Raw genomic sequence first — 15,030 nt, 5'->3', positions numbered from 1 at the left:
AAACTAATGAAAATTTAAAGAGATAAAGCGCGCCAAAGTTCATAAGAAGAGGCCCGTGACGTCAATGCGTGCATAAAAGTGCCGCTCGTTGTGACGTCGTGCGGAACTTCAACGCACCATAACTATGTAATTATTTGTTAGATTGACAAATAAAAATATATGTGTCCAATATTTTTTGATATTAAATATGACGGACTAAAAAAATTATTTTAGGAAATTAGCCTATTATGCTAGCTATGTAAAATAAAACAAATCATTCCTCGTAACATCCACCATATTATTCAACAAGAAAAACCTGATCAATAACATCATAAGTACTAACATAATTGCTTACATATCCCATAGACAACTAATTATAATTTAAAATAAAATATAAAAATCTGTACCAAATTGTACGCAACGATTCTGTTAAGTTTAACAAATTAATAACTGTAAAACTAAATCTAAATATAATATAGGATCATGATTTATTTGCAACGGAGCATCTAATGTAGTCTTGAGTCACTTTCATTACTTCTAAAGCACCTTTTGAGATTAGAGAATTGGCTAACTCTATGCCTAAGTTATCACATTTTTCTATCACTTCGATGGGTATGTTCACATTCTCGGATAAACCACAGAATATTTTGTCTTTTAGCGCTTGTATTTCTTCCATAGTCCTTGTGTCTTCACAGTTGGCATTTTGGGTGTCGATTCTTTTGTTGAGTTCTTCGATTGGGTTACTTTGTTCGGTCTTGATTCTTTTGCTAGTGTTGTCATCTACAGGGCTGAGTTTGTGTTTAGCGGTCTTAGTGATCTGTGGAAACGTGTGGTGGAGGGTGTGGTCGATTCGCGTGGCTCCATCGAGACTCCAGACGGCGCCGGATATGGACAGTTTGAATTCTGCGTCGAGAGGCTTCAGTCTTGTTGACACGCCTACTGGGGCGCTGCAACCGCCACCTAGGGAATAAAAATGTAATTAAACGATAATAAGGGCTAGTTTATTTAGTAAATTCGAATGTATTACTCAATTATCTGCTAACGATCATAATGTTGAAACATGATAAAAAGTTAGTTTCATTATTTTATTTTATTTAAAAAGATCACCAATAAGATTACATTAAAGTAGATAGATTAGAACTCATATGGTTGTGAAAGACGCGTCTTCCTACAGTACGAGTATGTATGTAGAAAAACGAATGTATGTATGAACGATTAGCTGTTAGGCTGTTACAGCTTGGATGATAAAGTGAATTTATTATTTTGGTCCCATACAAAATGATCAGGATTTTTTTTGGTTCCATACAGGTTTCTTTTTGCAGCTTGTATCTTACCTAAAGTCTTCAAAAAGCTCCTCTCAGCTAACACCCGGCAGTATGTCTCTGGGTGGTTGAAGGGAGCGAGCATAGACAACACGTCTTTGTTGTCTGTGGAGCATTCCACCGCCAGCGCCCCCTGGCCCACTGCGTACATCATCTCTGAACATGGCAGCACCTGGAGAGTTGTTTTAAGAAGTTCTTTCAATATAATGTCAAGTTAGAATCAAGCCTTTACTTTACTATCCTATCTATTGGATACCCTCCTACAGACTAGTATCGTTTTTTCGTTAACAGTTGGCACCACTGACCACTGGCGATTGACATGACCCTATTGCAGCGGTCGCCAAATGGTGGTCCGCGGAACCCTGGGGTTCCGTGGAAAGGCCGCAAGGGTTCCGTAAAAAATATTAATCCACGTTTCGTGACCGACGTTGTTCGCGCGCACCGACTTGTTTACGCACAAGGAAGGGCAGGGCGTGCGGGCGGAGTAGTACGGGGGTTCCGCTAGGAAAAGTATAATCAATTAGGGTTCCTTGCCAAAGAAAAATTGGGAAACCCTGCCCTATTGTACAGTGAGTGCAAATGCGATAGTTCTCCTACCGCTTCAGTGTTCACCAGTTGAACAACTGTCTTCGTCAATAGCAAGTGACTTTACAGTGGTGGCACAAACTGGGTGAGCGCTAAAACCACAGCCCTCATTAAAATACGTTTTATTAGCTGTCAAAACGCGACTTACTTAAAAAGCAATGGGGAATGCCGTCGCCAGTTTGCGAACTCAATGTACTTTTAGAAGAAATAGAGATTTTTTATCGCCGGGCATACGATTTCAATGTAAAACTCTACGTAAAAGATTAAAATTAGGATGTTATTTGATTGTTATCGATTTATCTAATCACACATTGACTCAGTCACACTTGAACGTATACAGCCCTATTTACTAAGTGATAAAGTGTGTCACCATCACGAAAAATCCACGCGGGAGAAATCTCAAGTTTGCTTTATCAGAAAAATCATTGATAACATTATTTTTCAACAACTACTTATGTATCGGTTAGCACCTTGACACAGTGCAAATCATCAAGTATCACGCGAGAATGTTAGACTTCCCCACGCACATCCGATGCGAGCCATTATGAATGTATCGCGGGTGGTAGTTATTAACTCATTTAATGAAGGTATAAACTGCCGTGATTTTATTGACTTTTATCTATCTATTCCTATTGTTTGTATCTTATTTGATGCCTCTCACTCAGATAATAAATAAAGATTATGATAAAAGTAATAGGTTTAAAAAGCATTGCGATGTTTGATGTTTCATGATGGATATCATCAAAACAACTATGATGAAATGTTAAGTTAAGACACCACATCAGTCTCGAGCGATAGACAGTTAAATGGAGCCCTAAGTGGTCGCAAGAGACCGCGGTAATGTATTGTCTCTCGATTCGCTGGTACATTAAGGGATAACGAGTGCCTTAGTTCTAAAAACGAGCACTGTTTAATTTATTAACCAAATCACTGCCTGCTAGACGCTATAGAGAGCTGTGGTAGCCGATCGAGATAGATAAATGTTAGCTGGTTTTCGTAATTCGATCCATTTATCAATCCCTTCAAGCCACGCGAATCGAGACACATTACAAATCAATTGCTACGCTGTCTTATGCGACCGCTTGGGGTTTGATGGGTCTAAAATCGACATACTTACCTGCTTTTATTTATTTCGGGGAATAAAGAAAACTAAAAAACAAACACGGCTTAGTCTTGTAAGTATCTGTAGAACTGACCTTAGACACCCTATGAGCCCACCCCATCCTCTGCAATCCAGCGTGGGCCAGCAGCAACGCCGAGTACTTGCCATCGGCAGCGTCCAGCTTGTTCAACCTTGTGTTCAGGTTGCCTCGGACGTCCACCACTGACAAGTGAGGGTGGGAGCCGCGAAGTTGCGCCGTGCGGCGGAGAGACGATGTGCCTGGAGATATTTTAATTTATTTAAAGCTTGTTCAAATCAGGCGTTNCAGACGTATAAAAAAAATGTTTATTGACAAAAAAAATATAAAATATTTGTGTGGAAGCTTCTCAGTAAGTAATCGGAGATACTTGTGTTGGGAATGTCTCGCATCTTTCCAGACGGTAAACAAAATTACATAGCTTTATGCAAAATACAATTTGTAGATGTACAAAAGATTAGGCGTTTTGAGCCGGACGTTTGTTGTAGATAATCTTTATTCCTAAAATTTTCCGTGTACAGTCCTGTGAACGGACGACGAACGTTCGGTTCACAATGCCTAATTTGCGCGCCTTTAAACTTTCGTTCGTTCCAGCCAACTGACGTCCACTGCTGGACAAAGGCCTCCTCCCCCAAGGATTTCCAGAACGACCGGTCCTGCACTGACCGCATCCAGGTACATCCCGCGACCTTCGCTAGATCGTCGGTCCACCAATCTTCCGGCTCGAGGTCACCACTAGAGAACTTTTGTTGAAACTTTAAAATGCCATTTAATAAAATGCAAACTTATGACCGCAGTCTGTGGAGGAACACTATTTGACGACCACATTGTGGTCGCGATCCTCTTCAGTGAGGGGCCGAAGAAGAAGAAGGCAAACTTAAAGCTTAAAGCCATATTATAGGCATTCTCTAATTTTATTTCAGATAGAAGCTTCAGTAGATTTCAATAGGGTAGGCACTTCAAGTTAACGCCATAAATTATAAATCCAAAGAATAATGATGAATGTTAAGCGTTTAACTTTAATTTGATGGTAATTCTCCGCTTCCTTCGTTAATTACGTATGTAAAACTGAATATACGAATTATTACAGTACCTACATAAACATTAATTGGATTGTATCGCATAATCTATAAATCATTGTACAGCCAGCGTCAAATAGTTCGTGACTCCCAAAGTGGCTAAAAAACACAACCAAAGACTGCTGTGAACTTAGTGGTTACTTTATGTGACCAACTATTTGACTCTGACTGTAATGGCGCAAGTACACTATGCCGAGACCTAATAGTGTGAATACCATCTCGGTTACTTTGTCCTTCCTCCACATGTGCGTCGCCCATACTTCGGTGTGCGATCTAGCGCTTCGTCTCGGTCAATTTTCTGCATAGTGCACTTGCGCCATAATACAGATAACCGCTTGACTTAGCGGAAGATACCGCGCCATGTAGCAAACGGCGGTTGTTGGTTTGAATCCCGCTTGGGGAATTTTAGACAACCACCAGTATTAATACTAGAACGTTACGTTTATTCGTTATTCCTAAGATAATGTTGAAGTTTTCATGAGAATACAAAGGCTGTTACACCTCACAATATTACAATAAAAATGTTAAGAATCTATTTAACGAACCCCTCAATGGACCCATATTCGATTTCCGGTAGGGTCACATATCTAACTAGACAGAGACACGCCCCCAACAAATATCTGTAGTCAGGTACCTCGTTAAATAATAAAAACGACGATAGCCGAACGGTGAAGATGTCGGACTGGTCGACTCGTGATCGGAGGAACGCAGGTTCGATCCCCGCCGCCGCTCGACTATTGTGGTGAACACAACATAAGCTTAATAAACTTATGTACCAACGTAACACAAGCAAGTTTACCACGAGGGGTTAGCAGGATCATTGGTAATCTATACTAATATTATAAATGCGAAAGTAACTCTGTCAGTCTTGCTTTCACGCCTAAACCACTGAACCGATTTTGATGAAATTTGGCATAGAGATAGTTTGAGTCCCGGGAAAGGACATAGGCTAGTTTTTATCCCGGTTTTTGAAACAGGGACGCGCGCGATAGTTTTTCTGTGACAGACAAAATTCCACGCGGGCGAAGCCGCGGGCGGAAAGCTAGTTTGTAATTACTTGTCAAAAATATCTATTAGATTTAACGAACTTTGAAAGTTTGAAAGGTTCTCCTTTGCTTTTGTAGGTACACTAAACATAAGGTCCTTGTTAGTTTCTCTACCTCCAAATGCCAATGGAACAGCTAGATCCCCTCAAAAAGGATGTATCCCAACTAATATTATAAATGCGAAAGTAACTCTGTCTGTCTGTCTGTTACGCTTTCCCGCTTAAACCTCGCAACCGATTTTGATTAAATTTGGCATAGAGATAGTTTGAGTACCGGGAAAGGACATAGGCTAGTTTTTACCCCGGTTTTTGAAACAGGGACGCGCGCGATAAAGTTTTTCTGTGACAGACAAAATTCCACGCGGGCGAAGCCGCGGGCGGAAAGCTAGTTTGTAATTACTTGTCAAAAATATCTATTTAACGAACTTTGAAAGTGTAGTAGGTTCTCGTTTGCTTCTGTAGGTACCCAAAGTCTTTGTTAGTTTCTCTACCTGCTAATGTCAAAGGAACAGCCAGATACCCTCAAAAAGGATGAATAATTGTTACAAAGGATCTTACCAATTACCGAGCCGGCGGGAAGCGTAGAGAGCGAGTGGTCCTTTACACTGTCCCGTAGCACTAGAGCGTCGCGCGGATCTTCTCTAAAAGAAATAACATTATTATAAATATACTGTATTTGCATAGAACTGTAAAAAAGTATGTTTGAAATTCTCACTTATTCACTTTTTTTTTTTCTCTTTTATTCTATCTGCGATCAGCCATCAGCCTTTATCAGATTGGATTGAATTGGTAATAATTCAATTACTTATTCACTTAATAATTTCAATTTAATTCCATACATGTTGCATTTAATTTTATACAGGTTACTTTAGAGAGGAAATTGAGTCTTAATAAGACAGAGGGAATAAAATTCCCACCTTATTTTTAGCCTTATCTCATGTTATGGTCCAAAAATAATGAAATTTCTCAACTTGAAGTAATGTTTATGGACGTAGGCTGAAGACGTACTGTGGGCAGGCCTCCCACTAGGTGGACCGACGATCTGGTAAAGGTCGCGGGAGGTGTCTGGATGCGGGCGGCGCAGGACCGGTCTTTGTGGAAATCCTTGGCCTTTGTCCAGTAATGGACGTCATTCGGCTGAAACGACGACGACGAATGTTTATGGGTTAAAAATAAAATCTCTTATCTACTATCTTTGTGGCATTACTCTTGTCATGAATCTGATAAACTGATTATCATATCAAGACGCACCTGTCATTATATGAGACCATTTTTTATGATTTGAATCAAAATACTTTAGCCATAATATCTTTCAGTGTTTATTAAATTGAAGCCTCTTTAGTCAATGGTGTTATATAGATATCGATTGGCTGAACGTTTTATAGGATTTGTGAGCTGGATAATCTTACTACATGAGTACAAGCATAATCTATGTTAATTTAATAAGTTTTTGGTGTGTGAGAGAGACTAGGCCTTTTCATGTCAGAGTAAAAATATTAAATTAGAAGTCAGGGAGTTAAGTTTGCATTATGGAAATCATTGGGGGAGACCTATGTTCAGGAAAAGCGCCCCGTGACTGAAATGGCGACAATAAATAAACTACGTACCTTTCAAATACTGCTCCAATGACCAGGCCATCTGGCAGTGATGTGGGTAAATCCTTCAGTGAATGGACCACAAAGTCTACTGTGTTGTTTCTGAGGGCATCCTCCAAGTCCTTAGTGAATAATGACTTCTCTCCAATCTTGGGCAGCGATACGTTTAGTATACGATCACCCAATGTTGTCATGGTCACTATAATAAAGTTAAATCATTCAATGTACCTACTTAAAAAATATGTTTAAAGACTAATGCCCGTTTTTACCATCAATCCCTAATTTTTAAGTGACCCATATGGTAACACATAACAGGCATTTTGTTTTCATAGGGTTCACTTAAAAATTAGGGATTGATGGTGAAAATGGGCATAAATCTTACGTCTTAAAGACTTTAAATATTAACTCAGATAATTACTTAAAATTCTTAATTTTATAAAAGTTGCATATTCACCTACTTATTTAAAAATGACACAAGCTTTAATCATTATTCATGACAAGCTAATTTATGCTAATTAAGTGTATGTTCAAGTGTTAGATCAGACGTTGGAATGTTATTACAGTTTAATTTACATTATACAAGATTTTTAAATAAGTACTAGGTACTTACCAATTTTAAATTCCTTATCTGGATACACTTTTTTCAGAGTGTCTATGACATGATTCGTCTGAATTAAAGCCAACTAGAAGAAAACACATAATTTTAAAGCTTAGTTTAGTTTTAACAAGAAATATGTAGATAGGACTTATTGTTTTTAAGTAGGTGAAGAACCTGAATAACTGTCTTGTGATGAATACGGATAGTTAAATCATATCATAAGTCAATTTTGTATATTTTATCAAGTCTAAAGATATGAAAAATGTTGATTCATTCAATGAGTTAAATTGAAAAGAGATGGCAAAAATACTTGCTCATTTCACAGATACTAACCTCACTTTTCCTCGACCCAACTCGTATAACATTATTTCCTTCATTTTCCATCGTAGTTTAAAACCTTTGTCACGTTTTATCAGTAATTCTATAAACTTATAGGTTATGTCATGTAATAAAGTTTTAATTTCTGAGCAAGTTTTCCCGGTAGAACCAGCTTTGTGTTACAAAGCTCCAATATCTTGTCACTAGCACTGTAGTGGACAAGTATTATGCCCGTGATAATTTATATCTCCCAAATATTAACTTTTATCCAACATCATTCCACCACATCACATCACAAAATGATACTGGAAATCTGGAAATGAATGAATGAAGTTCATTGATAAATACTGCTGTCAAATTGACGTTGTCTGTCCCATGAAGCCTAAGATAAAAATGGAGGCCACACTTAGAACAAAAACTTGAGTCAAATACCTACTTATCTCTATCTCGCTCTCTGTGGGCCGACCTCTCTTTTTAGTGTGGACTGTAGAATTGCTATCTCGATTACCTACGATGAACTTGAACTACGATTACATAGTTAAATTAAAAATCACAAAATTGTCGGCCGTTTAGGCTAAATGTGTTGGCGAATAAGGTAATTACAATCCCAATTCCTGGGAAATCGGTACCATGTGGCAACATCGGCCCAATCCGGCCCATCATGGCGGTTGTTTACTATTTTGTTTACTATGCAGTTAATTTCGTTTGAGATTTTTTACAGGACCTAAGCCCCGATTACAGCTGACGTACGCTGTTGAACGACCAATCGTATCGCAGAATCGAGAAGCGTGTCTGGATTGGAGACGTTAAAAATTACCGTAATCGGGGCTCTAATCATTGTTTTATCACAAGAAGTGGTGCAAAATTTTGTAGTGCGTGGTTGCGGTAGTACGTGGTGTCCGGGAAGTGAGTTAAGATTCCACGCGTAAGTGTTTATTTCGTGATTTCCGACATTGGATCATTGTAAACATATTTCTTTGTATTTTCACAGTAATTTCTTCCTAAAACGTTTTACCAGTATTTACACTTATTATTTAATGATACCTATGTCAAGAAATAAAGATTTTACATTAAGTTTCATTAACTTTGAGCAAAGGAGNGGGTCATGTGACGCCCGTCGCGGGTCTAGTGAAGCCCGTCGCGGGTCTAGTGAAGCCCGTCGCGGGTCTAGTGACGCCCGTCGCGGGTCATGTGACGCCCGTCGCGGGTCATGTGACGCCCGTCGCGCGTCATGCGAGCGAGCGAAGTCGCGCACCAGACACCCTAACGTGGACAAATCACCGGCGACGACAAGCTGGCGCTGCTGGCGGGTGAGTGACATGTGACGCCCGAAGCGGGTCATGCGAGCGGAGTGTGGCACCAGACTCACCCCAACGTGGACAAGGAGGCGTTCCGGTCGCAGGGCATCATCGGACTCAAGCAGAGTCAGCGCCCGTTCCCGCTGCACAGTGACGTGGGCGTGCTCAAGTGGCGCCTCGCTGGTTCCGGCGACGACAAGCTGGCGCCGCTGGCGGGTGAGTGACGTGTGACGCCCGTCGCGGGTCATGTGACGCCCGTCGCGCGTCATGCGAGCGGAGTCAGGCACCAGACTCACCCCAACCTGGACAAGGAGGCGTTCCGGTCAGAGCCAACGCCCGTTCCCGCTGCACAGCGACGTCGGCGTGGCGACGACAAGCTGGCGCCGCTGGCGGGTGAGTGTCATGTGACGCCCGCCCCGCGTCATGCGAGCGAGCGGAGTCAGGCGGTCTAGTATTCTTGTCGGCAGCTGTGTATTCTTGTAGGCAATTGTGTATTTTGTCGGCGGTTGTGTATTCTTCTCATTCTAATAGGTTACAACAAGAATATTTACACACTCACTTGTGGTAGAAGAAGTGGTCGTTCTAGAAGACATTTCTTAACATTGTGAAGTTACATTACAGCTAGAAACAACGTAAGAACGTTGACACAGAAATACACGAAATAATGCTCTAACTATAAGTGCTATACTACTGGGAGCGGCACGAGAGATTTTAAGATCTGAAAGCTTTTGACCATCACAAAAACAACCCGAAACAGGTTCCACTACCATACCTTAGGCACTAAATCAGTTAAGCGCTAGACTTACACCTATGCGAAGTCGAATGCACAGTGTTGAATAGAGCTTTGCGACTGGTTCGTGTGTATCACTCCGCCACTTAAGTATTTATTTTATTTTATTTTTATTTTTCTTTATTCAGAAAACCACAGCTCTTTATAATAATAATAATACAAACAGGTATTTTTGTTCTTACAGCCAATAATGGATTCTATATATTATTACAATCTCGTAAAAAACAGTCAAAGGGGCAAAAAAAAGAAACATAGGCTTGCATGCAGGTTGTGTGTGTGTGTGTGTGTGTGTGTGTGTGTGTGTGTGTGTNTATCAATCATAATAATCTTCTTGACAAGATTAATCGTCAAACAACTTTGATCTGAATAATTTTGAACTTTACTGACGAACAGTTAAAGATTATTTTCTCTAACTCGAGATTATTCTGTAACATAGTTTCAAAAGGTAATATGTGCTCGCGATTCGTTGAAGGAATCAATTTGAAAACTGCGAACCTTTTCATTCCGTGACTGTACCTACAAAAGATTAGGCGTTTTGAGTCGGACGTTTGTTGTAATTTTTTTTCCAACGCACTTTTCCCACAATTTTCCGTGTTCAGTCCTGTAAACGGACGACGAACATCCGGCTCAATACGCTTATTTGGAAGAGCCTTTAAACTTTCGTTCGCTTCGGCCTGACGTCCACTGCTAAACAAAGGCCTCCCCCCAAGAATTCCACAATGACGGTCCTGCGCTGCCCGCCATTGGCGTATCTAGGGATATTTTTCAGGGCCTGACCCCTGACATGAAGGGTCAAGCGGAAGGTTCAAAGTCCAAAGATAGATTAATAAACCATTTATTAAACTCTTTAGTTTAATAAAGGGTACCAAAAAAAAAAAAAAATGCATCTTATAAAATATGCAAAAATCCTACCAACGACTCATTTACAAAACAATGTAATTAATGATATTATAAATATCCGTAATACAATTTTCAATACGGCTAATTCTTAACCTTAGAAGATTTCAAAGGTAGGTACCTACTTCAAGTTAACGCCATAAATCAAAAGAATATTGATGAATGTAAGCGTTTAACTTTAATTTGATGGTAATTCTCCGCTTCCTTCGTTAATTACGTATGTAAAACTGAATATACGAATTATTACAGTACCTACATAAACATTAATTGGATTGTATCGCATAATCTATAAATCATTGTACAGCCAGCGTCAAATAGTTCGTGACTCCCAAAATGGCTAAAAAACACAGCCAAAGACTGCTGTGAACTTAGTGGCTACTTTATGTGACCAACTATTTGACTCTGACTGTAATGGCGCAAGTACACTATGCTGAGACCTAATAGTGTGAATACCATTTCGGTTACTCTGTCCTTCCTTCACCTGTGCGTGTCGCCCATACTTCGGTGTGCGATCTAGCGCTTCGTCTCGATCAATTTTTCCCAAAGTGTACTTGCGCCATATACAGATAACCGCTTGACCGCTTGCCGCCATGTAGCAAGCAGCGATTGCGGGTTCGAATCCCGCTTGGTGCTTTTAGAAAATCACCAGAACGTTACATTTTGTTAGTACTAAAAACAATGTTAAAGTTTTCAGCAGTAATAGCATAAAGGCTAAACATTTCAAAATAATAAGTACAATGAAACTGTTAAGAATCTATTTAACGACCGCCTCAATGGACCCAGATTCGATTTCCGGTAGGGTCACATATCTAACTAGACACAGACACGCCCCCAACAAATATCTCTTGTCTGGTACCTCGTTAAATAATAAAATCGACGATAGCCGAACGGTGAAGGTGTCGGACTGGCCGACTCGTGATCGGAGGAACGCGGGTTCGATCCCCGCCGCCGCTCGACTATTGTGAACTCACTCGCACCAAGCATATTCAGCTAACCACGAGGGGTAAACGGGATTATTAGTTACGAGCCAGTAGCACGTACCAAATTGTTCGTCACATCAGCATTTTTATTTTCATCAGTTCATGTTCGGTCATCATTCATACCGTGCGCGTTCTCACTATCATTCTATTTTCTATCATTTAGTTAGCATAAGTATCAGTCTATAAATACAGTTATATCAGTTTATATCAGACTTTCATTCCTCTCTTCTATCAGTAACATATCACCCAAGAGCGTACAAAACGTACATTTCTATTTACAAATTGCTAATATTCTTTATAAAAAATCCATTTGGCGCATTTTTAGGGTTCCGTAGCCAAATGGCAAAAAACGGAACCCTTAGATTCGTCATGTCTGTATGTCCGTCCGTCCGTCTGTCCGTCCGTATGTCACAGCCATTTTTTTCCGAAACTATAAGAGCTATACTGTTGAAACTTGGTAGGTAAATGTATTCTGTAAACCGCATTAAGATTTTGTTGCAAAAATAAAATAATAATAATAAATATTGGGGGCTCCCCATACTTAGAACTGAAAATTTTTTTTCATCAGACACATACGTGTGGGGTGTTTATGGATAGGTCTTTTAAAAATAATATCGAGGTTTCTAAGATACTTTTTTTCTAAACCGAATTGTTTGCGTGACAGACGCTTCCAAAGTGGAAAAAAGTTGGTCCCCCCCCCCTCTAACTTCTAAAATAAGATAATGAAAAATCTAAAAAAAATATATGATGTACATTACTATAAAAACTACCAACAAAAATTGTTTTGAACCAGATCTAGTAAGTAGTTTTTTTTAATACCTCGTAAATCGTAAACCGCTTATTACCGCGTAATCTTTCATGCAAATAACTTAAATTTAAAAAAACAAATTAATTTCATAAATCAATGGTACGGAACCCTTTGTTGGCCGGTTTTTATTAAATGTGAATGTCACCCCTCGCTCTCCCATATCTCAGATACTAACTCAGTTAAACACTAGACTTATAATATAGGCATCCTCAAAAAGGATGAATAATTGTTACAAAGGATCTCACCTATTACTGAGCCGGCGGGAAGCGTAGAGAGCGAGTGGTCCTTTACACTGTCCCGTAGCACTAGAGCGTCGCGCGGATCTTCTCTAAAAGAAATAACATTATTATAAATACACTGTATTTGCATAGAACTGTAAAAAATTATGTTTGAAATTCTCACTTATTCACTTTTTTTCTCTCTCTTTTATTCTATCTGCGATTAGCCATCAGCCTTTATCAGATTGGATTGAATTGGTAATAATTCAATTACTTATTCACTTAATAATTTCAATTTAATTTCATACATGTTGCATTTAATTTTACAGGTTACTTTAGAGAGGAAATTGAGTCTTAATAAGACAGAGGGAATAAAATTCCCACCTTATTCTCATGTTAAAGTCCAAAAATAATGAAATTTCTCAACTTGAAGTAATGTTTATGGACGTAGCCGGAAGACGTAGTGTAGGCAGGCCTCTCACTAGGTGGACCGACGATCTGGTAAAGGTCGCGGGAGGTGTCTAGATGCGGGCGGCGCAGGACCGGTCTTTGTGGAAATCCTTGGCCTTTGTCCAGTAATGGACGTCATTCGGCTGAAACGACGACGATGAATGTTTATGGGTTAAAAATAAAATCTCTTATCTACTATCTTTGTGGCATTACTCTCGTCATGAATCTGATAAACTGATTATCATATCAAGACGCACCTGTCATTATATGAGACCATTTTATGATTTAAATCAGAATACTTTAGCCATAATATCTTTCAGGGTTTACTTTAAAAATTCAAGCCTCTAGTCAATGGTGTGATATAGATATTGATTGGCTGAACGTTTTATAGAATTTGCGAGCTACATCTTACTACAAGCATAATCTATGTTAAGTTGATAAGTTGTTGGTGTGTGACAGACACTAGGCCTTTTCATGTCAGAGCAAAAATATTAAACTAGGTGTCAGGAAGTTAAGTTTGCATTATGGAAATCAATGGGGGAGACTTGTTCAGCAGTAGAGTTTCGTGACTGAAATGACGATAATGAATAAACTACGTACCTACCTTTCAAATACTGCTCCAATGACCAGGCCATCTGGCAGTGATGTGGGTAAATCCTTCAGTGAATGAACCACAAAGTCTACCGTGTTGTTTCTGAGGGCATCCTCCAAGTCCTTGGTGAATAATGACTTCTCTCCAATCTTGGGCAGCGATACGTTTAGTATACGATCACCCAATGTTGTCATGGTCACTATAATAAAGTTAAATCATTCAATGTACTTAAAAAATATGTTTAAAGACTAATGCCCGTTTTTACCATCAATCCCTAATTTTTAAGTGACCCCTATGGTAACACATAACAGGCCTTTTTTTTCATAGGGTTCACTTAAAAATTAGGGATTGATGGTGAAAATGGGCATAAATCTTACGTCTTAAAGACTTTAAATATTAAGTCAGATAATTACTTAAAATTCTTAATTTTATAAAAGTTGCATATTCACCTACTTATTTAAAAATGACACAAGGTTAAATCATTATTCATGACAAGCTAATTTATGCTAATTAAGTGTATGTTCAAGTGTTAGATCAGACGTTGGAATGTTATTACAGTTTAATTTACATTAAACAAGATTTTTAAATAAGTACTACTTACCAATTTTAAATTCCTTATCTGGATACACTTTTTTCAGAGTGTCTATGACATGATTGGTCTGAATTAAAGCCAACTAGAAGAAAACACATAATTTTAAAGCTTAGTTTAGTTTTAACAAGTATTATGTAGATAGGACTTACTGTTTTTAAGTAGGTGAAGAACCTGAATAACTGTCTTGTGATGGATACGGATAGTTAAATCATATCATAAGTCAATTTTGTATATTTTATCAAGTTTAAGATATGTAAAATGTTGATTCATTCAATGAGTTAAATTGAAAAGAGATGATAAAAATACTTGCTCATTTCACAGATACTAACCTCACTTTTCCTCGACCCAACTCGTATAACATTATTTCCTTCATTTTCCATCGTAGTTTAAAATCTTCGTCACGTTTTATCAGTAATTTAATAAATTCTATAAACTTATAGGCTATGTCATGTAATAAGGTTTTGATTGCTGAGCAAGTTTTCCCGGTAGAACCAATAACACAAAGCTCCAATATCTTGTCACTAGCACTGTAGTGGACAAGTATTATGCCCGTGATAATATAAATCTCCCAAATATTAACTTTTATCCAACATTCCACATCACATCACAAAATGATACTGGAAAATGGAAATGATGAATGAATGAATGAAATGAAGTTCATTGATTCATTGATAAATACTGCTGTCAAATTGACGTCTGTCATACGTATTTTTTTAAATTTCTTGTGTAAGACTTGGGATTTATA

The 15,030-nt window shown here is 38.8% G+C and overlaps 1 protein-coding gene across 2 annotated transcripts; it reads right to left on the bottom strand.

The window, feature by feature from the left end:
- Positions 1-256: 256 nt before the first annotated feature.
- l(3)02640 (porphobilinogen deaminase-like protein l(3)02640) lies at positions 257-14,908 on the bottom strand. Of its 2 annotated transcripts, none has more exons than XM_028318752.1 (7): positions 14,615-14,908; positions 14,295-14,367; positions 13,706-13,892; positions 12,679-12,761; positions 3,083-3,267; positions 1,314-1,473; positions 257-939 (listed from the first exon to the last, which is right to left on the bottom strand). In XM_028318752.1, exons 1-7 carry the CDS (start codon positions 14,663-14,665, stop codon positions 461-463), a joined length of 1,218 nt encoding a protein of 405 aa, XP_028174553.1. In that variant the 5' UTR covers positions 14,666-14,908; the 3' UTR covers positions 257-460. The 2 variants fall into 2 exon arrangements, with proteins under 2 accessions (XP_028174553.1, XP_028174552.1); XM_028318751.1 differs by lacking the exons at positions 12,679-12,761; positions 13,706-13,892; positions 14,295-14,367; positions 14,615-14,908 and adding exons at positions 5,708-5,790; positions 6,757-6,943; positions 7,355-7,427; positions 7,676-7,943.
- Positions 14,909-15,030: the final 122 nt, after the last annotated feature.

The sequence above is a fragment of the Ostrinia furnacalis genome, unplaced genomic scaffold, assembly GCF_004193835.3.
Source record: "Ostrinia furnacalis isolate ACB-3 unplaced genomic scaffold, ASM419383v2 OfSCF7013, whole genome shotgun sequence".
NCBI classification, from domain to species: Eukaryota; Metazoa; Arthropoda; class Insecta; order Lepidoptera; family Crambidae; genus Ostrinia; species Ostrinia furnacalis.
Note: the sequence above shows the minus strand (reverse complement) of the source record. Positions and strands in the feature narration are given on the sequence as shown.